General features: G+C 33.8%; 2 protein-coding genes across 3 annotated transcripts; both read left to right on the top strand.

The window, feature by feature from the left end:
* Positions 1-7,970: 7,970 nt before the first annotated feature.
* LOC140876301 (uncharacterized) lies at positions 7,971-9,802 on the top strand. 2 transcript variants are annotated; one of them, XM_073280236.1, is made up of 2 exons: positions 7,971-8,387; positions 8,578-9,802. In XM_073280236.1, the coding sequence occupies exons 1-2, from the start codon at positions 8,264-8,266 to the stop codon at positions 9,732-9,734; spliced, it is 1,281 nt and encodes a 426-aa protein (XP_073136337.1). In that variant the 5' UTR covers positions 7,971-8,263; the 3' UTR covers positions 9,735-9,802. The 2 variants fall into 2 exon arrangements, with proteins under 2 accessions (XP_073136337.1, XP_073136336.1); XM_073280235.1 differs by having other exon boundaries at positions 8,569-9,802.
* Positions 9,803-11,891: 2,089 nt separating this feature from the next.
* On the top strand, positions 11,892-14,581 carry LOC140887276 (calmodulin-7-like). Its single transcript, XM_073294429.1, has 3 exons — positions 11,892-12,023; positions 12,131-12,500; positions 13,884-14,581. Exons 1-3 carry the CDS (start codon positions 11,948-11,950, stop codon positions 14,017-14,019), a joined length of 582 nt encoding a protein of 193 aa, XP_073150530.1. The 5' UTR covers positions 11,892-11,947; the 3' UTR covers positions 14,020-14,581.
* The last annotated feature ends 13,195 nt before the right edge of the window (positions 14,582-27,776 follow it).

Raw genomic sequence — 27,776 nt, 5'->3', positions numbered from 1 at the left:
TTTGGACAGCTGGACTTGTACACGATCGGAGCCTCCGAACACAACAGAGCTTCCGATCCTAGGCATTGGCTTCGATCATAGTTCGGACCCTCCGAACCCCATTCAGAGCCTCCGATCTCTCCGAACCCTCGGAACCTTCCCGTCCATTTTTAAGATCCCTTAATCAAATTTTAGCCATTTAAACATAATTAGACGCTTGATTACTTATTTTGGAGACATGTTACTACATGAGGAGACACCAAAAACCGAAGACAAAATCAAGGAAGAAATGCAGCAGAAACCAAGTGCAGAAATAGCTTACAAGAAGGCTTCGATCTAGATAAAAACATCCACCAAAAATAGCGATTCATGGTTCAAATCGAAGCTACGGATGTAAGAAAGAAAACCCATCAAATGGATCGAAGTTTGGACTCCGGACGAAGGAGATATGATCAAAATACAGCAGTTGCGCAGATGGAATCGAGCTTGAATGAAATTTGGAGATTGGGAAGAAGAAAGGGAGAGGCGGCTGCTAGGGTGGGGAAGTAGAAATTTTGAGGAATAATAGTTACTCGCTCTATTTATTTGTATCTAATGGGCTTTGAAGTTGGCCCATTAGTTGCGATCACAAACTTTTAAATCATTAAAACATCACCTACAGGCAATTAATTAAAAATAACCTTTAAATCATAAATAAATAAAATAAAACCATTTAAATTTCATTTAAAATCCTATTAATACTCGTGACTGAATTTATGAATTTTTCGGACGTTACAATAATAGTTGTAATTATTTTAATAATGATGAAATTGTGACTAGTATAATTGATAATAACTATTGTATCAATAATAATACTGATAAAATGATTTTGTTAGTTGTTATAATATATTTATAACTGTAATTATAATTATCTTACTTAGTAGTAACAACTTATTCTTAAAAATCTATTTATGATTTAGCATATTTTATTCAAATGAATATTTTTCGTTTGAAGAATACTGTTCAAAACAGTATTACTCAAGAATATGATATTCCTCATAATCTTGATTTATTAAATAAATGGACTATTCCTAAAATAAAACTTAAAATGGTCTATCAATTAGGAACCTTTGAAAAAATCGGTCTTAAACAAATTGTTAAGACTACCGAGTCTTCAATTCCTCTTAATAATGAAGAGATGGTTATTCATTTATTAAAAGAAAAAGATATATTAACATTTTCTAAAGAATATAAATTTCTTCATATAGGTCTAGTACAAATTGCCTTTAGACCTCTTACTTTGGAAGGTTTACCTGAAAGCTTTATTGCAGCTTTAAGAGATGGTAGAAATTTAAATTGGAAACAATCTTTAATCGAAATAATTGAATCCAGTCTGGCTCATGGTCCAGTTTATTTTGATGTGTATCCAAATCTTTCTCTATCATTAACTGATATAAATATTTTAGATTCTTTAACATTAAATGTTAAGACTCATGGTTATAATTATTCTGTTGGAACAGAAGTTATATGTATTTGTTATCGTATTTATTATAAATCTCTTTATACTTTAAATCCAATGTGTAAAAGAATTGACAAAAAAAAGAATGAAACTGTTCTTATTGAGACTAATTTCAATAAATCTAAAATAACTATCCGTAGATCTATTAAATGGGAAGAAATAGACTTTCCATCAAAGTGGACTTTTGAAAATTCTATTCCTAGAAATCCTATTTTGAATATGGATTTACAGCAAGTAATACAGACTAATGAAGGACCTGTTAATATACAATTTCAAAATAAAAATTATTTGCCTATTACTAGATCTCAATCTGTTAGATCTTATATTTCTCCTCTAGATTATATAATTGATATTCCTCAATCTTCTAGAGCTTCTACTTCTCAAATTCGAGAAGAAGTTAGATCTGATTTTTCTAAAAATAATAACATTGAAGAGGTTATTGTAAACAGAAATAATATTGTTCATGGAAATGTCCAAAACATTACAGAATCAGATACTATCTCAAAAATGAATTTTGTTTAAATGGATAGTACAACCAAAATAGATTTCAGTAAAGGATCTAGAGCAAGAGCTCAGATTAATAAAGAATTCTGTGATCATAAATGGAAATCTTTTAGAAAATGGTATTTTAAGAGTTTTTCCAAAAAAGAATTTGATTATATAATTAATACTTTTTATAAAGATTGTGCAGAAAAAAATAAAATGATTTATTTTGTTCCCTGGTTTATAAAAACCTTTCTTGTTGATTATATTTCTGTTATAGAAAGAAATTATAAACTTTCTTCTGGAAATATTCAGAAATCTGTGTATCCCCCACAGAATTCTTTTCAAATAGAAAAGAATAAAAAAGTTTTAAATTTTAATGTGTTTTCAAAAATATTTGAGGATGATATGTTGTCTGTTACTATTAATCATATTAATCAACTTTTTGAAAAGCAAAATTATACTAATTTATATCTTATTCTTTTAGGAGAAGAATTGACTTCTTTAAAAAAGAATATCGATAATATTTTATTGGCCATACAACAGATCAAGTCTAATGTTTCCATAGCTTCTTCTTCTATTCAATCTCCTCCAGAAATACAAGATTTTAAATTTAAATCTTCTGTTTCTGAATTTGAAAAAAATTTATCAGAAAAATTTAAAAATATGAATATTTCTGTTATTAATAATAATAAATCATTTAGTAATAATAATACTGATGATGATGATACATATAAAATTCAAAAAATGAAATGGGCTGATAGGCCAACTCAAAATCGCTATTACTATTCTCGTCCTACTCCTTTGGATGTTCTTAATAAAGAACAAGAGTACATTATAACAAATAGTTATAATGGGAAAAGCATTTATGAATGGAATGCTGATGGTTTAACAGATAAGCAGATTTATAATCTTGCTCATAGAATGTTTATGTATAGTACTGTTTGTAAAAGTGCTGGTAATACTGATAAGAATATAGCAAAAATGCTTATTTCTGGTTTTACCGGCCAACTTAAAGGTTGGTGGGATAATTATTTATCTCAACAACAGAAAAATGATATTTATGATTCTATTAAAATAGAGAATAATAATCAGACTGAAAATGTTGTTTATAGTCTTATTATGACTATTATTGAACATTTTACTGGTCGTTTTACTGGATCTTGAAACATGAGAATCATGGGAAGGTTCGATCAAAATGGAAACAATTATTATTTAATCTTTTAATTTTACAAAAAATATATATATAAGGAGTTTACCGAGACTAATTAAGTAGATCAAGATTCAAAACAAATACTCACAATGCTCTAAAAGCCATTTCAAGGCAAACGCGAGCTGAAGGGTAGTACATGAATCTGATCTACTTAATATTAACCTCGACCTTATAAAAATTTTTTAACCTCCCTTTAGATCCCCATAATATCTTAAACCATTACAATATCATGGTCATTTCGTAGGATAATTATGATCTAGCAAAGAGAATTTAGCCTTTCATTAGGATAAATTAAATAAGAAAATAGAAATAGACAAAATAAAAAGAGAAATACTTACAAAGATTGTAAACAGAAACTTCAAACTTTTATTTCTAAAGAGATTTTTATTACAAGAGAGAGAGAGAGAGAAAGGGAGAAGATAGAGAGGCGAGCAAACTCAAGCGTGCCTCCAAACTTACAAATACACCTATAAATAGGAAGAGCAGGACATCAACCCCGGATTCCAAGCTAAACTTATAAGACTACTTTTATTAAAATAATAAAAAGATGCATTATTACATCTTGAAAAAGTAGAATAACTTCTGATAAACTTTATAAAAGTTGAAAGTGATATATTATCTAAAGGATTCCTTTTTCATCCAATCTTGGACTTTAGCGATGCTTTTAATTTTTCAAAAGTTTCATCAATTTGATTTTCTTCAAGATCATCATCTTCGGGATCCTGTCCATCTTGCATATGCATTAATTTGATAAACTGATTGTGGCTGTCAGTTGAAGTCATGGACTGATCAGATTTTGTATCAGTGTTACCAATATTTTTAAACAAATATTTTTTCATTTCTTCAACATATAAGTCGATCATTTGTTCTTTTGAGTAGATTTCTTGATATTTCTGAGTAATAATTTTGAAGGGACTTATCACATCAGATTGTTTTCCCTTCTCCTGTTGTGCAAAATCATTCTTGTATTGAGAGATATTTTCTTCCATTTTTTGTAATATCTCTATGCCATGTGGTTTTCCAGTTTCAGGATCATTTCTGAGCAATTTTTCCCAAAACTTTGATAAGCTCTTCCTCCATAAGCAAGGAATTTCATGATCATTATAACCAAATTCTGGTTGCCATTTCCAGATCCATGGGATACCGAATTCAATAAAGAAATTGCAGGATAAATTATTGTTGACCCAATTTGTAGTCATGTTCTGTATAACTCTTGGAGAGAATCTGATCCAATCTTCAAAGTAATTTTTGAATTCTTCAGGTAAAATTTTTGATGAAGGCCCAAAGAATTGCCACCAGTTTATGAACCAGTTGGGAATATTATCATGTGAATTATTTTCACATATTTTCAAGAACCAAGAATGTTTTCTTTTTGAATTTTCATAGAATAGAGTTGTATAAAAACTCTGTATGTAATCCCAGTAATTATATTTAAAAGTAATTTGTTTTTGAGTAGAATAGAATTCTTTTTCTGCTAGTGGATAAATTCCCCATTCTTCAATAGATATAATTTTCTTAATAATAAATTTGGAAAAGTTATAACTTTCCGTTTGCTGAGTATTACTCTGAAAATGGGTAATTTCCACCGTTTTTGTAGAAATTAAGAGGGTTTCATAATATCCTCTTGGCTTATAAGCACCATGAACATATGATGTATGTGATAGATATCTATCCATGATAATCCAAGAAGTATTTTTCCATTTCTCATCTTTTTCTTCTACAAGAAGAATGATTTCCCTATTTTTATTCTCAGTATATAATACTGAATCATTTTCATTTTCTTTTGCAATATTTGCATAAGATTCTTCAGAATCAGGAATTACCTTATTCTTACCTTTTTGTTTTAAGAATTTCATCATAAAGGATCATTTTTTTGGATAGTATTACTATCAGAAGAACTAGAAATATGTTGGCCTATGAGGCGTTGATTTCCAAATTGAGCTATCAGCCTTGGAGCATTGCCAATATAATTTGGGGGTTTTCTTCTTCCTCATCTTCCTCTATAAGAGGAAAATTCACCACGACCCCTATTCATTCCTGCCATCATTAGATAAATATTCACGGGTTAAGAAATCAGGAAGATAATTTTCTTCTCCTTTTTTATAAATAATTTCAAAATCAAAAGGAGCTAAATTAGCTTGCCATCTAGTAAACATTTGTTTAGAAACATCATGTTTAAAATCTTTATTAAACATATATTTTGCAGACTTGAAATCTGTTTTAATAATAAATTTCTGATTGTAAAGGTCATCCTGAAATTTCAGAATACATTTAACAATAGAAAGAATTTCTTTTGCAACTGTAGAGTAATTTTTCTGAGCAGAATTCCACTTTCCTGAATGAAATCTAACAAGATATTCTTCTTTACTTTGGGGTTTTAATTGTTTTAAAATACCTCCAAAGCCTATATCAGAAGCATCTGTTTCAACAATTTTCTCCCAACTAGGATTAGAAATCATTAAGCAAGGAATATGTTTAATTTTTTCTTTAATTTTCTTGACAGAATTGGTATGTTGATCAGTCCAAGGGGAAGGATTTTTCTTAAGTCTATCATATAAGATAGCAGTATCATTAGCTAAATTCTTAATATAGGCAGATATATAATTTAAACTACCTAAAAATCTTTGTAATTGAGTCTTATCAGTAATAATATCTGGAAATTTATTACCAAATTCTATGCTTCTTTGAATAGGAATAATATTACCTTTATCAATATTATGACCTAAAAATTTAATATTGGTTTGAAATAAAACCATTTTGGGTTTAGAAATAACTAATCCATTTTGAATAATAAGAGTTTTAAATATGTTTAAATGTTTAAAATGAGTCTCAATATTTTTTGAGAATATAAGAATATCATCTATGTAAACAATAATAAAATCACTATAAGGGGTAAAGATATCATTCATAATTTGTTGAAATTCTGAAAAAGCATTCTTCAAATCAAAAGGCATAACATTCCATTCATAATGTGCTATCGGAACATTAAAAGCAGTTTTATATATATCATCCTTATTAATTTGGATCTGCCAAAATCCTGATTTTAAATCAAATTTAGAAAATATTATGGCATGTAATAGTCTATCAAGAAGATCTTTTTTATTAGGAATAGGATGCCTAATCCATTTTAAAACTTTATTTAAAGGTTTATAATTTATTACTAGACGAGGAACACCTCTTTCAATTTCAGAATGTTTATTGACATAAAAAGCATCAGTATCTTAATAATTTTATTTATTATTATTAAAATAATCATTTTTAATAAATAATAAGTCAAAAAATATTGTATTATATTGACAGTCTCATGCCTTTTTTGGTAATTATTATATAAAATATTTTATAATACCAAACATATTGTACAAAGATTTTGTCCTACCATATCGAAGGCTAATTTTGTGATATATGTCTTTTAATCGACACAACCTATGAAAAATATCACTTTTTAATTGGCATACCATGAGACGGTCTTAGGGATTTATATTCGTGAAATGGGTTTATTCAACTCATATTTATAATGAAAAGTAATATTTTTGGCATAAAAAATAATATTTTTTATAAGTAATGTCAATGTGGAAATTCATTTCTTAAAACTTGCTGTGTGACCGTCTCATAGAAATTTTTATGTATTTTTTTTATGTCAAATGTATTATTTTTTATTTTATATATGGATCAAATAAATATCTGTGATACCGTCTCACAGTAGACTTATTTACCCAACATATTAACATATTTTAGATCAATTGCCTTTTCTTATCCAAAAACATTGAAAATTTATTTTTAAAATAAAATCTTTTAACTTAAAATTCGTTTTTAATAAGTTTAGCCAAAACTTCTTTATTTTGAATTCTATGGTCTAAAAATCAATAACGTTAAAACAATAAATTATATTTTTTTTATTCCGAATTTTCCATTTCAATCCGCACCAAAATTGCAATGTTAATTATTTATTTTGATGTATTGTTTATTCAGAAAAAATATAATCAGAAATATAATTTCTATTTAAAAGAAAAAGAAAAAATAAAATTATTTTATAAACCAACCCCAATGCCATTTTTTTTAAATTTTTTTTATAAAACTTTCCAAAGTCATCCATATGATCCTATCCTCTTAAAAAAATATATTGATGTATCAAAGAATTAATAAAGTACGTGGATATAAATCTATTATTTTCATAAAAAAAATCTTATTTAATATTACACACGTAACACATGCGTCTCGATACGCGGTACATATTATTTACGATCTTCTTTAAATTTTTTTAACCTTCATATATCAAAGTATAAAAAGCTTTAAAAATTGAAAAGGTTATATATTAAATCTCAGTGGACCACGAACAGATTATATTTCAAATTTTGTTATAAAAATAATAATGATTTTTTCTTTATGAAAGAAAGTATAAATACAGAAGATTAGAAGCGAAGTATGATGAAAATGGATTATTAGATTTAAAAAAAAAAAAAGAATACAGAAAGACACTTGGAGAAAACTCTACGTGATATATATAAACCATGCACCAGCTTTTCTTCTTCTTCTTCTCCATCTTCGCCTTTCATATTTTGTCCTAATATACCACAAATTCAGTGCAAACACACACACTGACGTGTGTTTGATATCTCTAATACGCGTGAATGTATGTATGTATATATTTGTGTATATTTTTAAAATGATATATATATATATATATATTTTACACTTATCGTATCCTAAAATTTCGTGGGTGTGTAAATATTTCCATATGAAACTCAATTAATTCCTTCCTTCCGTCGTTTTGTTTCCTTTTAAGTTAAACAAGAAAATCAGTCCTACATTTATGATTCTCTTAATTTGATTTCTTAACCACTTTCCATAGTTGATATTTATTATTATTTCGCTTAATCAATCTCTCTTTTTTGGTTTCGTGGGATTTCTGTAGGTTTTCTTGGGTGTTAATGGCGGCCGGGACTGAAGTGTTGAGATAGAGTTAATCGGGATTTGTTCAAATCAATCCCCCGATTTCTGGGACTCTAATTTTTTTATTATTATTTCGGATTATAGATAAAAGCGAAAAGTAAAAAAAAAAATAAAAATAAAAAGCTGAACAGTGAGGACTCATGGAAGATTCAGGTGAAGGTAAGCCAGCTGAGCCACGAGGGACGACGGAGGAGGTGGAAGAGGAGATGGGTTCTCCTCCGGAGGATGAGATGAAGACTCTTTCGGAGAATGATTTCTGCTCTGGTGAGAATATATATATAATCTGAATTGACTTTTTTCTTTAAAATTCTTATACAAATCCTAGATTTTCTTAGCTTTAAGGACACCAGATCCTCGATTTATCTAGGGTTTGGCTCGAATTCTATGGAGTTATATATATATATATATGTAATTAATTATTTTCATGGACTGAAATAATAAGTAGTGGATGAAGGGGGGAGTGGATCATCGGAAATAAAGAAGCAGCATTACTGTAAAGAGTGCGACAAAAGTTTTAGCTGCGGGAAAGCTTTGGGAGGTCACATGAGCAGCGCGCATGCTCAGGCCAACAAAGGTATCCATGGGAAGAGGAGAGATTTCAAGAACCAGCATTATAAGTCCTCCTCGACTTTGCCTCTCGTTGCCTGCCGGGTGTGCGGAAAAAGGTTTAAATCCAACAAATCGTTGTACGGGCATATGAAGAACCATCCCGACAGGAACTGGAGAGGGGTGAGTCCGCCGCCGGAGATCGAGTCTCCGCAGCAAGATCCAGCCCATGCTTTGGCTTGGCCCGTCACCGCTAAGCGTGGACGTGCATCTTCCAAGCTACCCGATATCGAGGAAGGAGTTCGCCTGGCGGCGCAACAGCTTTTGCAAATGCTCAAGAGCACCAATTCTATGCACAAGGGCTTGAAGATTTGTGAAAGAGGAGGGGGTCAAGATCATGAGGCCAGAATTAGTGGGAGTGAGATGAATGTTCTTGACGGAAAAGGGAAATCCAAGATAATTAAACCTGAAGATTATAAGGATTCATCTTCATCCGAGGATGATGCCGGAATTAACTCCAATCTCATGTTCGATGTTGCTGTCAGATATCCGACGAGTGAAGAAAATTATGGCAATGCCGGAAGTTCCATGATGTATGAGGAGTACTCGACTGGGAGCAATAAAAAGTTTGCGAATGGCTCGCCTGAAGAGCAAAGCAAGGATCAGAAGCAGCCGGATGATGGAGCAAAGGTGGTGATCATAAGCAAAAACAATTCTAAAATGGCCTCATCAAAAGCAGGCGGCGGCAGCAGCAGCGACTCGTCGACTCGTTCCAAGTACGTTTGCAGTGTTTGTGGCCAAAGATTTGACAATCCTAAAGCATTGGGAGGCCACAGGGAGAGCCACAACAGGTTCAAGATTTGCATTCACAACACAATTAATGGTAAGCCAACATATGTGACTTCGAATGGGGATGTTGCAGCCAAGAAGTCGGAGCAATTAGAACAGGACGGAGCCGCTGGTGGCGCTGAGGAGGAGGAGGAGCCGGCGGAGATGAAGGTTGAATCTAAAATACTTGATTTTGATCTGAATCAGTCCCCTAGATGTGATGATGCTGATGAGTAGTCTTGTTTCTTTTAATTAGCACTTTTAGGGGCATGTGAGGATTTAAGGATTGAAATCTTATTGCTTTACTATCACATATATATAGTTGTTATACATTAATTCTTAAACATCAAATTCCGATTGTGTATTAGTTCGGTTGTTGTTGCCGTTTGTTGTTCCATAATCAGTTTGATTTTGATTTACGAAATCAATAATTATTGATACGTAATGATGTAAACGTTTTAAACTATATAACATTCTAAACATCATTTTTTTTTATGTCTGTTTATCTATGGATAAGAATATCGAAAATCAAATTAGTTTTAGTTAATGGGACTTTGATTTTTTTGAATACTATGTAATCGTAAGAGTTTTTAATCAGTACGTAAACCCATTGACAAAAAAATAGTGTATATCTCATGTTAAATAGACAAGTGTATGTTTATTTTTTTAAAAAAATAAAACATACTTGCTACTTAAAAGAATCTGAATTAATGAAATATAATTTTATAAATTACTTTTTGACCAAAGTTCGTCCATATAGGAAAAAACGAGAATAAGATTCAATTAACTTTATTGATATTTTTCTTACGTTTAGTTGTTTGAGTGGGAATAAGTTTTCCAACAATCAAATTAGGGACGAATCCCTTTTAACAAATGAAGACAAAGCAAAAATTATATGATAAACAATGTGTGTGCATGTGTTTTTTTCGTAGGTGAGATTAATATAAATAATAAAATTATATAAATCTTGCAACGGGATAGATAGGCTCACGTGGATTAAATATTAATATAAAACTATAAACATAATAATTTTCTTTGTAAAACATGATATAGTTATTTAATATTTTGGCCCTAATTTCACTATATATGTTTTACAGTTTTACTCCATTCTTTTCGAAGCAATGGTGTTATGAGTCATGACTCATGACACATGCATATTTTGGCATAAAATATTTTATATGTATTAGTTTTTTTTTAGAAAGTTTATGTATTAGTTTTTGAAGACCAAAAATAGTTATTACAAAAGTCTTAAATTTTATAAAATAATATAAATAGTATATTTGAAAAAAATCAAATAATCTAGTTTCAATGATTTTTTTTTTTAAAAAAAACATCGATCTGAATTCATTTGTTATATCTGGGATTATACAACTTTCATTTTTAAATAATTTTTTTTAATAGTACTGGGGAAACTGTGACATTTGAAACTTAAAATTTTTTATAGTAAAACTTGTAAATTCATTGATCAATAAGCAAGTTTTTAGATACAAGTTTTACCAAAACAAAAGGGGAGGGGGAGGAAATAACAAAATTAACAAGTGAGTGAGCAAACACATTAGCCTCCTGCGGATATGAATCAACTTACTGGCTGCGCTAAGATGGAGCAAGTTTCTAACTTCTGAAGCTATGGACACAATGTAACTTTAAGTTCTTCTCTGAACCAGTGGCTCTTTGCACCGTCAAAAAAGATTCAATTAAAATTTGAAAGATTTTGTAGATTTCTGACTTTTGCTATCCGCAATCCCTCTCGTATTGCTTGTAATTCCGCAAAAACAACAGAGGGTGACTTCTCGATTTTCTTCCCAAAAGCAATGTCGACATGCCCTTCATGGATCCTCGTATCACCCCATACCGATTGCATATGAGTTAGGTAGTGTTTGAGATAGCTTTTCGTTAATAAAATTTTACAAAATTTTAAATTTTTGTTAACGAAAAAGTTGAGAAGCACTTTTAAAAAGCTCTTTCAAACACTACCTTAGTGTTATCATTCACGACGGCGTCTACTTTCAATCGAACATGATTAGGTGAAGGCGCTACCCATCTGTTCGGCGACTGTGTGAAATATGCAGGGATCTGCGTGCACTCTAAAATTTAAAATTGATCATTAATCATTTTTTTTTAATTTCAAACATTTGTTAAACATTAGTGCGCTAACTTGCATTTTTTTTTCCCAATATTAATTGTTTTTCAACAATGCTTCGACAATCTTCGATGACACATCATTATTATTCTCGTCGCGATGGCACTTAAAAATAAAATATGATTAAGCACTTAAAATTAAAAATATATATATATGATTAATCGAGATTACACATGACACTATGCAAGCATCATATTCTCTGCCCAGCGGGCAGTACTCCCATATTTTGGTGTTGTATATATATATATAAACGCACTTCACTCGGCTTCTGTCCGTGGGAATTTTCGATCGATCCTTGGAGAAAAAAGCAATGGCGGATGAGCTAACCAATGATCAAATCTCTGAATTCAAGGAGGCCTTCTCTCTATTCGACAAGGATGGCGACGGTCTGTATGTGTTTGTGTTATGTTCTGTATCACGTGAATGTTGGTTAAAGCAGTGAATTTGGGATTATATATAGAGCTGTTTGATTTGTTGTGAACCGAATTAACAGGTTGCATCACTACTAAGGAGGTTGGCTATGTGATGCGGTCTTTAGGGCAGAGCCCGACAGAGGTAAAACTTGAGGATATGATCAACGAGGTTGATGCTGATGGAAATGGGACCATTGATTTCCCCGAGTTTCTCAACCTGATGGTGCGGAAGATGAGAGACACGGATTCTGTGGAGGAACTCACCGAAGCTTTCCGGGTTTTCGACAAGGACCAAAACGGGTTCATTTCTGCAGCTGAACTCCGCCATGTTATGACCAATCTAGGCGAAAAACTCACCGGCTGTGTGGTCGATGAGATGATCCGTGAGGCGGATGTCGATGGTGATGGGCAGATCGACTATCAAGAGTTTGTCAAGCTCATGATGGCCAAGTGAGATCTCATACTACTCCAAACCTTGTTAATTTTCTATGCTTTTGAGTTGCTATGACCTATATTACAACAGCACTCCCGTTGGTGCATTTTACAACACTCATATATGTAGCTTACAAGTGATACACAACAAAAAAGTTTTATTTTTAAGATAACACTCATATTCATTTACAAATACATTATTTAAGATAATGTTTGCAATCTCTAAAAATAACTGATTGTGGAGACTCTCTTAATAATTATTTATTTTTAGAGCTTCCAAGAAGTATCTTTATGTTTAAATATAATATGATTCTTATGCGTGCATCTGGTCCCAGTAAAGACCTCGATGTCACTTTATATTAGATGGTCTAGTGCCACATTTATTTCTTTAATTTCTTCAATATGTTAGACCTTGGCATCCGATTCCTGTCCCATCGAAAAGGGGACAGTGTACGGTTTGGACACCACCATATTAACCCACTGTAATTTTCTTTCAAAACATGAAAACGGATTTGTCGATGAATGACACTACTAGAATGGGGATCTAATGATTTTTTTTTTCGAATTAACCCCATTACGGTTAGTTTCCGACTCCCAAAAATTAGTCAATTAGATGCCAGAGACGGAACCATGTGGGATTGTCACAAAATTTAGAGTAGTCCTAAACTTTAAACTCTTTGTAGTATACTGTATACATAGATAACTTAATTTATAAAAATTAAATTTGACCCTCAATATTTTTTATTTACCGGTAGTAAAAATGTAAATGATACATATAATTAGTTCTTTTTTTTTTGCCCGGATAATCTTTAATATCGACTGAAAAAAGATCTTAAAATGGATTTTAGATAGTTATGCAGGCTTTCTTCGTTCATTTGGTGCCATCATGGTATTGGATCTGTGACTCTTATTGTGTGTGCACGCACTCGTTTTTAAACCTCCATAAAATACAAATATTTAGTTTTCAATTCTTTTTCCCATTTTGGCCTCCATATTTTTACTGAGCATGAGTTCCAAATTATAATTTATAACCTAAATACTTTTTCTTCACAAGTCTGCTCTACAAGAGTTTTTCCATGATATAGTTGGTTGATCCATATACATTGAAAAATAATACTTTTAGAATAAGTAATATATATTTTTTCACGAGTCGAATCAAATAGGAGATCCATATATATCACTACTTGATGCAGAATTTATGGATTGATTACAATCACTGTACATTGTTATAATTATTTTTACATCATTTTGGTGAATTAAAAAGAAAAAGTTAACATAGTTTACATAAAGGCAAATTGATCTGATCAGTTTTCTAAACATTTCCTACACAAATATTCGAAGAAAATTAATTCTACGTAGACATGCAATTCCACTAAGGCTACATGTTCCGAATTAATGCAGAAGACAAAAGCAAAAGCAAAAGCAAAAGAGCATGGTAGCAAGAAGACGTGAAGTTGAGGGGATGAAGGGTGAAAACAGACAAGGTGCCATGAAAGGCCGCCGTAGAGATCGGGTTCGCGAATGCCTGGTCCTCTAAGCGCATCACAACCTATCAAGTAAAGGTGAAGAAGATTCAAGACCTTGCAAGGTTTGTGATGCTTTAGGTGTGCAAGAACCTGAAGGCAACTTATGTCTGTTGTAATGTAAACACATATTACAAAATAAAATTGTCATTTAAATGTTAAATACAAGCATATAATATTGAACCTGCGTCTTGGTTACATATATATAACTTATGCCTCGTACTTGTATTTCATTTAATGCTATATATCTATAAATACATGTAAGTATGAGCTTAATTATCAGAGCTGGAGGGATGTGGAGGAGTTTTAGGTGCAAGGCAAGAGTTGACACAATCAATGCTATCACTCCCACACTCTTGAAAACAAATAGAATCTTGATTATCGGTTCCACACTTGGCCACACACATCGCATATTTTTGGCTGCAATTCGTGAGACATTGTCCGATGTTCTGTCCCGGCACGCACCAAATTTGGATCATCATAATGTTTATAACCACAAGCACGAAAATCCCTAGTCGTCCCATGTATTAAATTTTTTTCGGATTTAGCAAGTTTTTCGGGCTTCCTCGATCTAAAACAAATGTTTCGTTATAAAGGATTGATGGATGAGGCGAAGGAGTTGCTTGTCAAGCACCTTGTGCTTTTGCATGCTAATGGCATGATTTGTAGGTGGTTACTTATGGGAGTTGATTCATCTTGAGGTACGTAGGAGCAAACATCCTCCTTAAAAAAAATAAATAAATAAATAAATAAATCAGTTCCCTTTTCCCGAAGTAAATTCAAGTATTACATCATGGAGAATATATAAATCGCAACTTTATGTAGAGTATATATGAGAAAACTGCAGTGTAAGTTGGACTTGAGGTGGTGCTAGAGAGGTGTAAGATCGGTTCATGTTCGAGAAAAATAGTTGAAGATATTGGTTAATTATATTGGAATTAAATTAACTTAGTCGATATTTTTCTCATATATTAAAAAAGCAATTCGATCGAGTACTCGAATTGATAGATTTTAAATGAGTAAATTTAAAAGGGTATTTATCATTTAATTTGAACATATATATTACGTACGTTTAAATATTTTAAATATTGTGTATACATTGTTGGAGGCTTGGAGCCGATTGAGAATTAAAAGAGTACAAAACACATAAAATAAATGTGATTGTTCGTAAATTAAAAAAAATTATAACATTGATAGATAATTATGTTTTGGTAATGTTAACACCAGAAAAAGTTGGGTAGACGTGACAACTTTCTCCAGCTAGGTGTTTCTCCTTCACTGACTTTTCGATCCACCTGACTTCCTTCCTGCACACACTAGACAACTCGTGAATGGGCTAGCCACTCTGATGCTTAAGTCAGAATAGGGCTTATTGGAGAAGGAAACTCAAGTGGATTTAAAAGCAAATAGTGTATGAGCGAGATAATTAATGTTTAGTAATGAACAAAACCTGTATATATATAGAGGATTCTCGGAACCCTAGGAGAGTCTCGCCAACAGGAAACATCATCTTTTTCTAAAATACAAATCTGATTTCCTTCTTATCCCATATTCTTTCCTATCTCATAAGATATCAAATCTTATTCAAAGGAAACCATATCTCCACAAATATCTCATCTCTTCCACGTCTGAAATCATGAACTCCTTCCCTTTAGTCCGACCCTATGAAAATAACATGTATCCCACGTGCCGAGATGACACCCTAGCTGCACAAACCAACTCCTTACTTTGTCAGACAAAGGTCGTACCTCTTCCCTATCCAAGACGACCCTTGCCTGGTCCGAGGTGGCCTTCCATCTATCCCTCCCCCTAGGCTGACCAACCTGGGCTGACCCGGACCCCATCCTGGTCCGAGATGGCCTTCCATTTGGGCCTCCCCCTAGGCTGAACCGGACCTCATCCTGGTCCGAGGTGGCCCTCAACCTGGGCTGACCCGGACCCCATCCTTGTCCGAGGTGGCCTTCCATCTGGGCCGACCTGGACCCCATCCTGACCTCAAACCCCATCCTAGTCCGAGGTGGCCTACTATATATCACAAGTCCCCCCTTACGAGTCGGGCTAGAATAACATTCGATGTCCCCGAGTGAGAAGGCCAAGGAACTAAGCCCAGTAGCCAACACGTGGCTGGATAACTGTCCTAGGGCAACCTCCAAACGACGTCACTCCCTTTATTGGGCCGTCGATAGGCACTAATGGGCCGGCGGTACAATTTTTGAGAAAATCGATGCCCTTCATTCCCTTCTAGATCAGCGGCCATGACCCACCATCCACGCCTATATAAACCCCTACCCCTTACTTTCATTCCCACCTTCACAACAACCACCCCAAGTTCTCCAGCCCGCAACTCTGAGATCACTCCATAGTTCAACAGCCCGACTTCTTCCTAGTAAGTCCTTCCTCCCTTATTAATTCCTCCATGTCTGAGTCATCTGCCTCCTCCACATCGAGGGCCAATGCCAAGGGCTCTCCCCGGGACGAAGATGCCGTGAGCGGCCCTAGTTCTACTCATCCCAAGCGAGCTCTTGTAGAACGCTCGCCCCCGAAGAAACTGCTTCCACATGGCGTCGGTAAACTCGGCCCTTTCAAGAACCCAAAAAACAAGTCTAAACTCAGGGCCTTGGCCTTGGGTAAGGGGCAATCCTCCCAAACCTATGTTGTCACCCCCCAGCCCATTATCCCTACTGGCCTTCCCGTTCTACCACCCTTGGGCCACTGATATCATACCCAGGTGTCCAAGTGCAAATCCCAAGACAAGGCCCTTCTCAAGAGGCTAGGTGTCATTCCCAAAGAATGGGATATTATGATCCCTACTTCGAGCCATCGGGCTCATCGTCCCCCTTCTGGCTACCTTACATTCTTCAAGGCCCAACTCCAGAACAGGCTCCGCTTCCCCATTCCTACCTTTTACCAAGACATAGCTCGGCACCATCTTCTGCATCTGATCCATACTCACCCCCCCAGACCTCTTCCTAGTGCGAGCTGGGGGTCCGGTAGACACATCAGACTTCTGATATTCCCCATTCTCCTGGTTGGTTCTCCTGGTGTTGAACATGTCTACGTCTTAATTATGAAAAGAAAGTGTTTCCCACAGACGACGCCAAATGTTAACACCAGGAAAAGTCGGGTAGACGAGGCACGGTGGCAACTTTCTCCAGTTAGGTGTTCCTCCCTCACTGACTTTTTGATCCACCTGGCTTCCTTCCTGCACACACTAGACAACTCATGAATGGGCGCCGGAAGAGTTTCCGACGTAGATACTCCGATGCCTAAGTCAGAATATGACTTATTGGAGAAGAAAAATCAAGTGGATATAAAAGCAAATAGTGTATGAGAGAATGAATGTTTAGTAATGAACAAAACCTGTATATATAGAGGATTTTCGGAACCCTAGGAGAGTCCTGCCAACAGGAAACATCATCTTTTCCTAAAATACAAATCTGATTTCCTTCTTATCCCAAATTCTTTTCTATCTCATAAGATATCAAATCTTATTCAAAGGAAATCATATCTCCACAAATATCCTATCTCTTCCACGTCTGAAATAATGAACTCCTTCCCTTTAGTCCGACTTCGACCGTATGAAAATAACATGCATCCCACGTGCCGAGATGGCACCCTAGCTGCACAAACCAACTCCTTACTTTGTCAGACAAAGGTCTTACGTCTTCCCTATCCAAGACGACCCTTTCTTGGTTCGAGATGGCCTTCCATCTATCCCTCCCCCTAGGCTGACCAACCTGGGCTGACCCGGACCCCATCCTGGTCTGAGGTGGCCTTCCATCTGGGCCTCCCCCTAGGTTGACCCGGACCTCATCCTGGTCCGAGGTGGCCTTTCATCTGGGCCGACCTGGACCCCATCCTGACCTCGGACCCCATCCTAGTCCAAGGTGGCCTACTATATATCAGGTAAATTTATAAAAATTAACTAAACCAAATTAAGTCTCACTGAATGAATCTTAATATTGATGAAATGACTAAGTAAATCGACAGTGCAACACTTCAAAAAGAACTCAGTATAGCTAGTCTCTTAAGCCTCTCCGAAGCCTCGCCGATTATTAAACTTCATCGAAGTCAATTCCCAGCTCATCTTTCACAGCCAATTTCTTACTCTTTACGAATAGATTTTCAGCAAAACAAATCCAATGCTCAAATAACATTTTGGGTAAAAAGTAAACAAGTCAAAGCAATTAAATATCAATTTCTCACATACTCATCAATAGTACTATTTTGAGAAAATTGTGAGGGACATGTGGCACGAGCTGCTATTTTTAGCAACAACACATGTACGAACCAACAAGAGTCGTTCAAATTTGAGCGTTTAATTTTTTTCCTACAAACAAAATTGGCCTTCAAGCTTGTAGATTTTAGATATGCATGCAAACCTACACCGATGATCTTTTAAAGAACTCAAGAGCTAAGACGAAAAGAGTTTAAGATGAAATTAAAACACACTCGATACTTTTTCATATCTGATCATCTAAGGATCTTAGTGTGTGTTAGAATTCTTTCAAAATTATTTTTAATTGTGAGAAAGATTTCTTCAACAACAAATTGTTCAGTAAGTGTTAGAATAGGAGTTTTGGTTGGAAATTTTGTTAAGAGAGGGGGGGTGTATTCAATCTGAAAAATTAATGATTTTTATGGATTTTAGAAGTATAATGATATTCAATCATGACTTTTATATACTCTATAAAAGTCTAGTAGTATTTAAAATAGAATTTTTTAGAGTTTTAAAAGTCAAGTGATATTCAACCTTGACTTTTAAAAACTCTACAAAAGTCTAGTGTTATTCAAAATGTCAATGAACTTTTAATAACTCCATGAAAATCATGGACATACAAACATTAATGTTTAAGGTACAACTATATTTTGTAAAAAAAAAAAATTCTTTGGTCTAACACAAAGATTTGGATGGACTTCTAAACTTATAATTTCCATATTTTTCTCATATTTCCTCACTCCTCATTATCTCACTCTTCTCTATCTCACTTTCTCTCATATTCAAAATAAATTAATATATATATATATATATATATATATATATTCGTTCTTTTCCTAAAATAAAAATAAAAAATATTATTTAAAAATTTGAAATTTTCGAAATATTTTGTTCTTTTTAATTTATGATTTATACCAATAATTTTAATATTTAATGATAATAATATATGATTCAAAAATTATAATATGATTTAATTCAAATATTTGAATAGCGCATAACAGACATGATAAAGAATAAAAATTGAAAAATAATTTTTTATGATATAATTGATAAAATAATTTATAATTTATCATATGTTTTTTTAAAAAAAATAACTTTACACAATCGCAAAGTTTTTTGTTTATAATTTTGTTACATTAATTAATATATATATATATATATATATATATACATTTAAAATAAATGAAATACATTTCATCAATAAATTAAAAAAATATTTCAAATAAATTTATTATTTATGTCAAATAATTATTATTTCAAAGAAAAAAAATAAAAATAATAAGATATATTAAAGATACAAATTCATGTAACTGTATGAAAAGTTTACAAATCTCTATAAAAATCCTGCAAATGTCTACAAAGAATCCACGAAAATTTGTTTGTAAATCCGTGAGATTCTATAAAAGTCAATAAAAATCCATCAACTCCACAAAAGTCTATCATATATTCGATGACTGTCTCCAAGATATCAACACATGTCTTTCCACGTGCTCATATCCTCACTCACATGTACCCTAGCTGCCAGAGTTGCCCCAAGTGAAGCATGCTTAACTTAGGAGTTCTTATGTGATCAGCTCCCTGATGAGCTCTCAAAAAAAAAAAGACGAACTTTGTTAATATGAGTAATATCTATCAAATCTTTTTAAGTTATCCTCAACTGTACAATCCAATACTTACACATTATTGGAATCTCTCTCATTCTGATGTGAGATCGGTTCAGTCATGTTCCTCTTCGTCTAGAAGGTTTCTAGGAGCCACTCTTTGTCCGTGCAACCTCTTGACATTAAGGATCACTCTTTGGTCTCTTATCAGTCCTAGGTGTCAAATGCACATGAGCTCCAACGTGGTTCATCCCCAAACCACATCATACTAGTAGAGGTTGGCTTTTATACCAACTGTAATATCCCAAAATTGACGATTATCCTCGTTGTACCAACACAGGTCTTTCCAGCGTACTTATGTTTTCACTCACATGCACCGTGAGAAACTTCCTAAGAGATCACCCATCCCAAAATTACCCCAAGGCAAGTACACTTAACTTTGGAGTTGTTACGTGATGAGATCCTGAAAGAAGATGAACTTTTTTATATAAGTAGTACTTGCCAAAAAAATTTAAACTCTCCTCAACTGTACAGTTTCATATATGCATAATCCTAGAATCTCTCTCATTCTGATGTGGGATCGTTTCATTCATGTTTTATTTCGCCTAGAAGCCTAATAACTCCTTGTCCATACAATCTCTTCACACCGACGATCACTCCACATCCTCTTATTAGCCCCGAGTGACATACTTCTAGTGTCAATCATTTTGGAAACGAAAGAAGGAGAGATAGATGTGGAAGGATTACACCACTTTCGAACTTCCATAAACAAATTATCTTTCTTATTTCAATTCATCACTTATAGCTATTTGGACTCTTCCGAATTATTTCCTGGTATAATTAGTTCAACCGAGTATTCAATACTCATTGAAAGAATTTTTGGTCTGATATATTTAAACTAAATATCGTGTGTGAGTAAGTATTGTGTATGGTGTTGTTGACACTTACGACAACATGCAGCGAAATAATTATGCACACAAATAAATTGCGTAAATTAAATAAAAACAAATAATTATGCACAAGTGTGATTGTGAAATAATCACTAGAAAAAGTAACATCAGTTTACAAAATCAATATTAGTGAAATAATGAAAAATAACTTTCTTAACAATTCAAGGAAGTAAATTGCATCCTAAAACCAATAACAAAAATAACCAAAACCAAATAATGCAAATCAACGTGTAACCAAAATTGAGAGCAACAAAAACAATGTTGGGGATCGTGGACGTGTGAACTGCTTTCTTTAATGAAACTTATTTGTTTACTTGGTACGAGTAGCTCAACTATTCTAGTGTGTATGCTTTTGGGCAGTTGAATTGATGTTCTTTCGAGTATGATTTCAGTTGTAATTAGCAACCAAGTATTGTCGCAAATAGTCTATGCAAAGCGTAAGGCATTTGAAAATAAACGTCTTCATTAATACATTTGAAGCTACTCTTATCACACTCCAGTAGCCCTCTATGTTGTGCTGACTCTTTGAACGTAGAACAACTTCTTGCGCCAAAAGTCAATAAATTGTCATAAGATGTTGTGCCTCAAACGTGAAGCAACAAAAGACATAAATAGTTCCTCTCACCCTCAATTGGATTAGCAGCATTCACCCGACCAACAAATTTCCCTTGGTTTTTTCTATTCTATGCTCTATTTTTACTATCACACACAAAATAGTAAGGAAATTCCAAATACAAATATTGTATTTCTGCACAACAAGTCAAAAAATATTCTGTTAACATTGTTTTCTCCACTTGTTCTGAATCCAATACATTTATCAAGTTTTGATGGTTCCAAAATGTAACACATTGTTGGTTGGGTAGACGCAAAGGTAAATTAATAATTGTAGGTGAAATATCATTCAAATTGAACTAAAAAATTCTCCACATTGATCCGAAAGCAGAAACCCAACGAGCATTTTGAAAGGACTTTATTTTGTCAACAACCGTGTCTAAGCCAGAGGGAGATACATGGATCGATATCTTTTCATGCCCTTAATAGATGTATTTGTACAGATATTTCGCTGGTGTCAGACCCTATCAAATCTCAACATTGATATGACAATCATAACGATATAACAAGTAAGGATTATAAGGGAAAATTCATTGGGAGTTCAGTGGACAACCCCGAACCTAAACAAAAAGGTCATTGTCTCTTCTTCAATATATCGAGTAACCATCATGCCCTTCTATTGTCTGACTCGAATCACGCCAAGGATAGTGATGTTTGCACCGTCCATTAACCATGCAAGGGCAGCTTTTATTCATGCGTCAACATGGACCATTCATCATATGGCGTGAAACCAAGTTAAACAGTTGTGGGAATAAATCCTTGTTAAGGAGTTCTGCAGAAACATATCTATCGTACACATCCGCTGAAGCAATATTAAACTCGGAGTCCAATATGAGAAGAAAATGACAGTGCACTAGACCTCTTTTCTGGAATTCGATTACATAAACATATGATGTAACATAACAAAATATCCTTTTCTTGGTTATCTGATCTTTCAGATCACCCAACTTTGCACGAAAAACACGTGAAACTAAATCAGGTCGGTCATGCGGGGTTTGACCAGCAAACAAGTTATTCTTGTTCTCGGACCATTTAGGGTTGCAAGTCATTGTAATAAATAAATCTGGTTTGCTGAAATTCCTAACCAATTCCATGCATCAAGATACCGCTTACGCATATCCCTCGACCCTCCAATGAAAGACGAAGGCAAGACCACACGATGGTAAACTTCCCCACCACATGTTAACGTTTCTCCACCGACTACACTATTAACAATGCCTTGATAAAGTTCTTATCTAATCTCTGCTTGATTTCGTCTGTAGTAATCAACTCTAGTAGTTTCCAGCTTAATATACATGCCAACAACAAACTGTTGCAATAACCGGCCACCATACAATAACAGTGAATGCGCATTTTCTCGTATTTGGAGTCTATAAAAATAATATTATGACATCATCCGATCATTTTTCCCACGAACAACTGCAACAAATTTGAAAAAAAAAAACAAATGGGATTAAACAATTTCACATAGGACACTCTCATATTGACAAAAGCGAACAAGTTACATAAAATTTAATGTTACCGCGACTTTCTCTCAACAATCTGATCAACGTAGAAACATGTTCAGATGGCAACACATTTCAACCAGTAAACGCACTGCGAGAATCACCTGAAGATTTCAAAATGTGATGCTTCCAACCGCAATCACCATAAGGGGAAAAATGATGATACCGTAGTGGATCGTAACAACCAAAATAATGCTTGATTTGATGGGTGACACCATCATTTTCTCGGACAATTATATCTCTATCGTAAGGGATATTAGTGTTATGATTGCCCTCAATCCAGATCGGTGCAACTTGATCAGTTGAACGGGAATTATAACACCGTTGATCAACGAGAATGTTCTTGCTTATATGCAACCGAACATCTTGGATAGAAGTGCAATCATTTATTCTTCGAAGAAGTTCTGCATAATGATTATGTTTCATGATATTCATCAATAATGTCATAGTGGCTTCATCAACAGCTTCGTCATTTACTACAGACATTTTATTATGCAACTCATTGCCATTATCTCAGAAATAGAGCTGGAAAATATTTAGGTTTCCCCTCTTCAGGAACCAGTGGAGGCAATGAATGAAACATTTGCCCAGTAGTGGGGAAAGTGTACACCCCACGATTAAGAGAAGCTAGACTTTTGTCAATCCATATGCCAAAAGATATAAACGAAATATACTATTAAACATGCGTATCTTTCGACGGAATGCAACAGCCATTGGAGAAGTTGGGTCAACGAAAAGGTTAATCAAATTCATTGGTGCAGTAGGTGGTACAAGGCGAACTTTTCCACGGTCATAGCAAAACATAGGGGATTCATATGGACATTTGAATGCCGCGCAAAATCCACTTGGTGGGGCTAGAGAGAGTGTATTAACATGATCTAATTGCAACTCTATGACTGAAATATAACAATACGAATCCAATGAACATAAAAAAACAAAAAAGACCAAGTTAAACTCCATTTAAAAAAAAAGAGGCAACAATTACTTACAACCACGTAAGCAAGCGACCCGCAACAACGCATCGGAAACAACACCTGACATACGATAAAACGTTCAATGAGAAGCTAGATACAACAATAATTTTTTATGCATACTTAGAAAAAACTATGAATGTTATTGAGATAAAGTTTAGTTCGTGTAAATATTTCATAAATGAGTTGATATCTTGTGAGACAGGTAAAAAATAGATAGATTCAAACAAAAATATATTTATAAATAAAATTTTTAATTTTTGGTTTGTTTTTTATCTTAATTTGTAATAAATAGTTTACTTCATGAACATATCTAAAATTACATTAAAAAGAACTATCTTTTTGAATATCATATTCTATGGAGGTAATTGTCTGATTGATATATGTGCCAAATGAGATATATATAATTTGAAAGTTGGTGTGTTAAAATGTAACCTTGATAAAATATTAGAGCATACTTAAGTAATTTCGAAGCTACAATTTTGTGTTATAATAATGATAAACCTCAGGGAGACACATATGTTGAAAGATTTAAAAATATCGATACTTAGAACAACCCATCAAGTTTATGTTAATATCAATTATTCGATCTCAGACTTTTTTTGCTCAAAATCAAAGTGAAAAACCCTGCATCGACAAAAAATATAAGGATAAGAATGAAGGTGGAAACAAGTTTTATAAATCAAGACACGATTTATCATATTCTTATGTTGCTAATGATCACATATATGAAAATAATAAGATTTTATTCACGACGAATACATGTAAAATCTCTACAAAAAACCATTTTGGAATATAAACTTGCGTAGCATATAATTAAAAAAAAGAATTTCCATTTTTTTAAAAATAAAAATTTCTCACTTTATTATAAGAAAATAGCCTATCCTCTGTGAGATTTCATTTTTTTCCCCCAACTTCTTGTTTAATATATATGATTTTTAGAGTCAACACGCTAAATGCTCATATGTTGTTTTGTCATTTTTGTTGATAAACTCGCAGGCGCGTCTGCTTTAAAATAAAAAGAAAATGAAAAACTTCATTTATACAAATCAAACAAAATTTCCCATAGAAACATCATAATAAAAAAGTTTAAATCCAAAATGATGATAATTAAAGGACTCGTAGAAAGAAAAAACAATATGCTGATAATGACAAAGATACAAGGTAGCTCACCGACGAAGAGAAAGACGACCTGATCACCACGTGCATTGCCAGAGCCAACAGTAGTAGATTGCTGCATGCAAAAACACAGGCCCGTAACACCATATAATCGAAGTTGACACATGGATACAAAAATCGAATGAAGCATAGAAGGAGCAATGAATACCTCACATCTAATGATGAAATTGAAGACTAACATCGACCCAGCATGATAAAGCGTTACTGATGACCAAATTAAAATTGTTATATATCGAGAACGGAAACACTACACAACGGAGGAACAAGCAACAACTGAATGCTAAATTTTGAGCAGTGTGCACAAACTGAAAGTCAGATAATGGCATGCGCGAGAATTGTTACTTATTGTATCGGGGAAAAAAAAGAAAGCAATGAGAATGAAATGCAGACACAAGTCACGAAGATGTGGATGCAACAAAAGGAGACGTGCACGCAAGAAAATCCAACTGACCAACCGCTAATGAGCAATTACAGATAATTAATATATCAATTATGATACCTTCAATTAAACATGATGAAGAGGAGAATAAATGTAGCCATATTGAAGAAGGGCGTTGCTGAATGAATGGATACTTGTAACATTAATTAATTAATAAACAATATGGATACTTGGATGTTAACCAAATAAAAATAAGCACGCATAACACCTTTTAAATTCGATGTGATATTGATAATGAATGGATATTTGTAACACAAACAAATGGTATGACCTAACTAAGGAAACCAAATGCCTCGGTCATCACTCAATCTGGTAAACATCATTGCTTAACTAAGTTAACCGACATCTCGGGTATCAATCAGTTTCGGCGAACATGTGCCAAATATTAAAGTTGATGAAGTTCTCCATTTTAAGTCCCTCCCTCCTTTGGTGTATGTTGTAATTTTGTTTGCACATTTTGCAGCCGTCAGAAATTAATATTTTGCTACTTAAAAAAACATTCAAGACACCGGGTTACTGCTACATTAGTAATGCTAAATTTATTCTAATATAATTTTGTACAAGTCAAACAACAATTTAATTTGTTTGTCAATCTGGGGATGGATTCTCAAATATTTTTTTTCCGAGTCCAAGAATTTGCATCGATGTTCGAATGTATTCCAGAAACAAGTTCCGTGTTTAGCAATGTAAGTATATTTTTCACGGTATCTAACCAAAATAGATCGACGAAAAAAAGAACGAACATAAGAATTCGAACAACAACCAAATGGAAGAAATATGTCGTCATTTCATAACCTTAGCAACCTAGACCACAACATGATGGCATAGGCAAAACCACAAACAAAGGCATAAAAAGAGTACATTGGCATGGAACAACGTCACAACACAATAATGATTCCCAAGTCCACTGGTTCTCGTATGCACAGAAGTCTGGATCGTTCCGTTGAAGGTGAATTGCTGCAGGAAATAGCAAAAGAGATACACATCTATAGACTTGCACACGATAACAACATGCACGTAACAAAACCGACACACAACTACAATTGCGAAGGAATAAAATATGTGCCATATTGTCGAGTGAAAAAAAAACACGAAGCAACTTATATAGAGTTGGAAGCAGAGCCATTTAAAGATATTTGTTGAGGTATGCGATGGGTCCATGTAGAACCATTTAAAGAAATTTGTTGAGGTATACGGAGGGTCGGCAAATGAAAAGAATTACATTTAAAGTCACAAAGCAGTAATGAGCGACATATAGGGGGGAAATGAGGTTAATACACAAAAGAATAATGATGGGTAAAAATAAAAATTCACGATGAAACATGCATATTTATATATTTATACACACACACACACAAAATTTTAATATGTTGTCCACCCACCGTGCCCACCATTGAAGTGTCACTCAACTATTGGATGTACAGCTACGGTGGGTGGACAACATATCAAAATTCTCTCTTTCTCTCTCTCTCTCTATACATACATACATACATACATATATATATATATATATATATATATATATATATATATATATATATATATATTAGATTTTGGAGCTATGAAATTAAATTTAAAGAACACAACTCTCATTCTTATTCGAACAATGTATCGAAGAAGATGATGAATTAAAGAGAGAACACTCTTAGAAATCGTTTGAAGTCAACCAAAATTTTGTAGGCAGCCTTCGGCCAGGTAGGGGTATCTGTCAGGGGGACCCTCTCTCGCCTTATCTTTTCACCATTTGTGCCCAGGGACTGCCGGCCTCTATTTCGTCATATGCAGCTCGGGTATGCTTAAAGGGGTATGCATGGCTTCGTCCTGCCCGTCATTGCCACATTTAGTTTTTGCGGATGATAGCCTAATATTTTTTTGGGCCACAGTAGCTAATTGCGCTAGTGTCAAGGGGTGTCTACGAATATATGAGTTGGGATCGGGCCAGCTTATTAATTTTGGAGAAGTCAGCATTATCATTTACTCCGAATACAGAGCATGTTATGGTGGAGCAGATTAAATCCTCATTGACCATTCCTATGGTGCAAGGGCACGAGGTGTATTTGGGATTGCCTACTTTTTCTCTCCGCAGCAAAAAAGTACAGTTTGGGTACCTTGTGGAGAGAGTCTCACTTCGAATTCAGGGATGGGGCAGTAAATCTTTCTCCGTTGGGGGGAAGGAGATATTAATCAAATATGTTTTGCAAGCCATGCCCACTTATGCGATGTCGTGTTTTCGAATCCCTAAGGCTACTTGTGTTTCCATTGAAAAAGAAAGTGTTAATTTCTGGTGGGGTATGG

Source organism: Henckelia pumila, chromosome 1 (genome assembly GCF_033568475.1).
Source record: "Henckelia pumila isolate YLH828 chromosome 1, ASM3356847v2, whole genome shotgun sequence".
Taxonomy (NCBI): domain Eukaryota; kingdom Viridiplantae; phylum Streptophyta; class Magnoliopsida; order Lamiales; family Gesneriaceae; genus Henckelia; species Henckelia pumila.
The sequence above is the reverse complement of the archived record's forward strand: the minus strand, read 5'-3'. Positions and strand labels throughout refer to the sequence as shown.

Excerpts from the sequence above, each read along its gene's own strand:
- LOC140887276 (XM_073294429.1), top strand. The coding sequence starts at position 11,948 with ATGGCGGATGAGCTAACCAATGATCAAATCTCTGAATTCAAGGAGGCC. Across the intron at positions 12,024-12,130 it reads ATTCGACAAGGATGGCGACG|GTTGCATCACTACTAAGGAG; the intron begins GTCTGTATGTGT and ends CCGAATTAACAG. Across the intron at positions 12,501-13,883 it reads GTCAAGCTCATGATGGCCAA|AAGACAAAAGCAAAAGCAAA; the intron begins GTGAGATCTCAT and ends GAATTAATGCAG.
- LOC140876301 (XM_073280235.1), top strand. The coding sequence starts at position 8,264 with ATGGAAGATTCAGGTGAAGGTAAGCCAGCTGAGCCACGAGGGACGACG. Across the intron at positions 8,388-8,568 it reads GGAGAATGATTTCTGCTCTG|TGGATGAAGGGGGGAGTGGA; the intron begins GTGAGAATATAT and ends AATAATAAGTAG.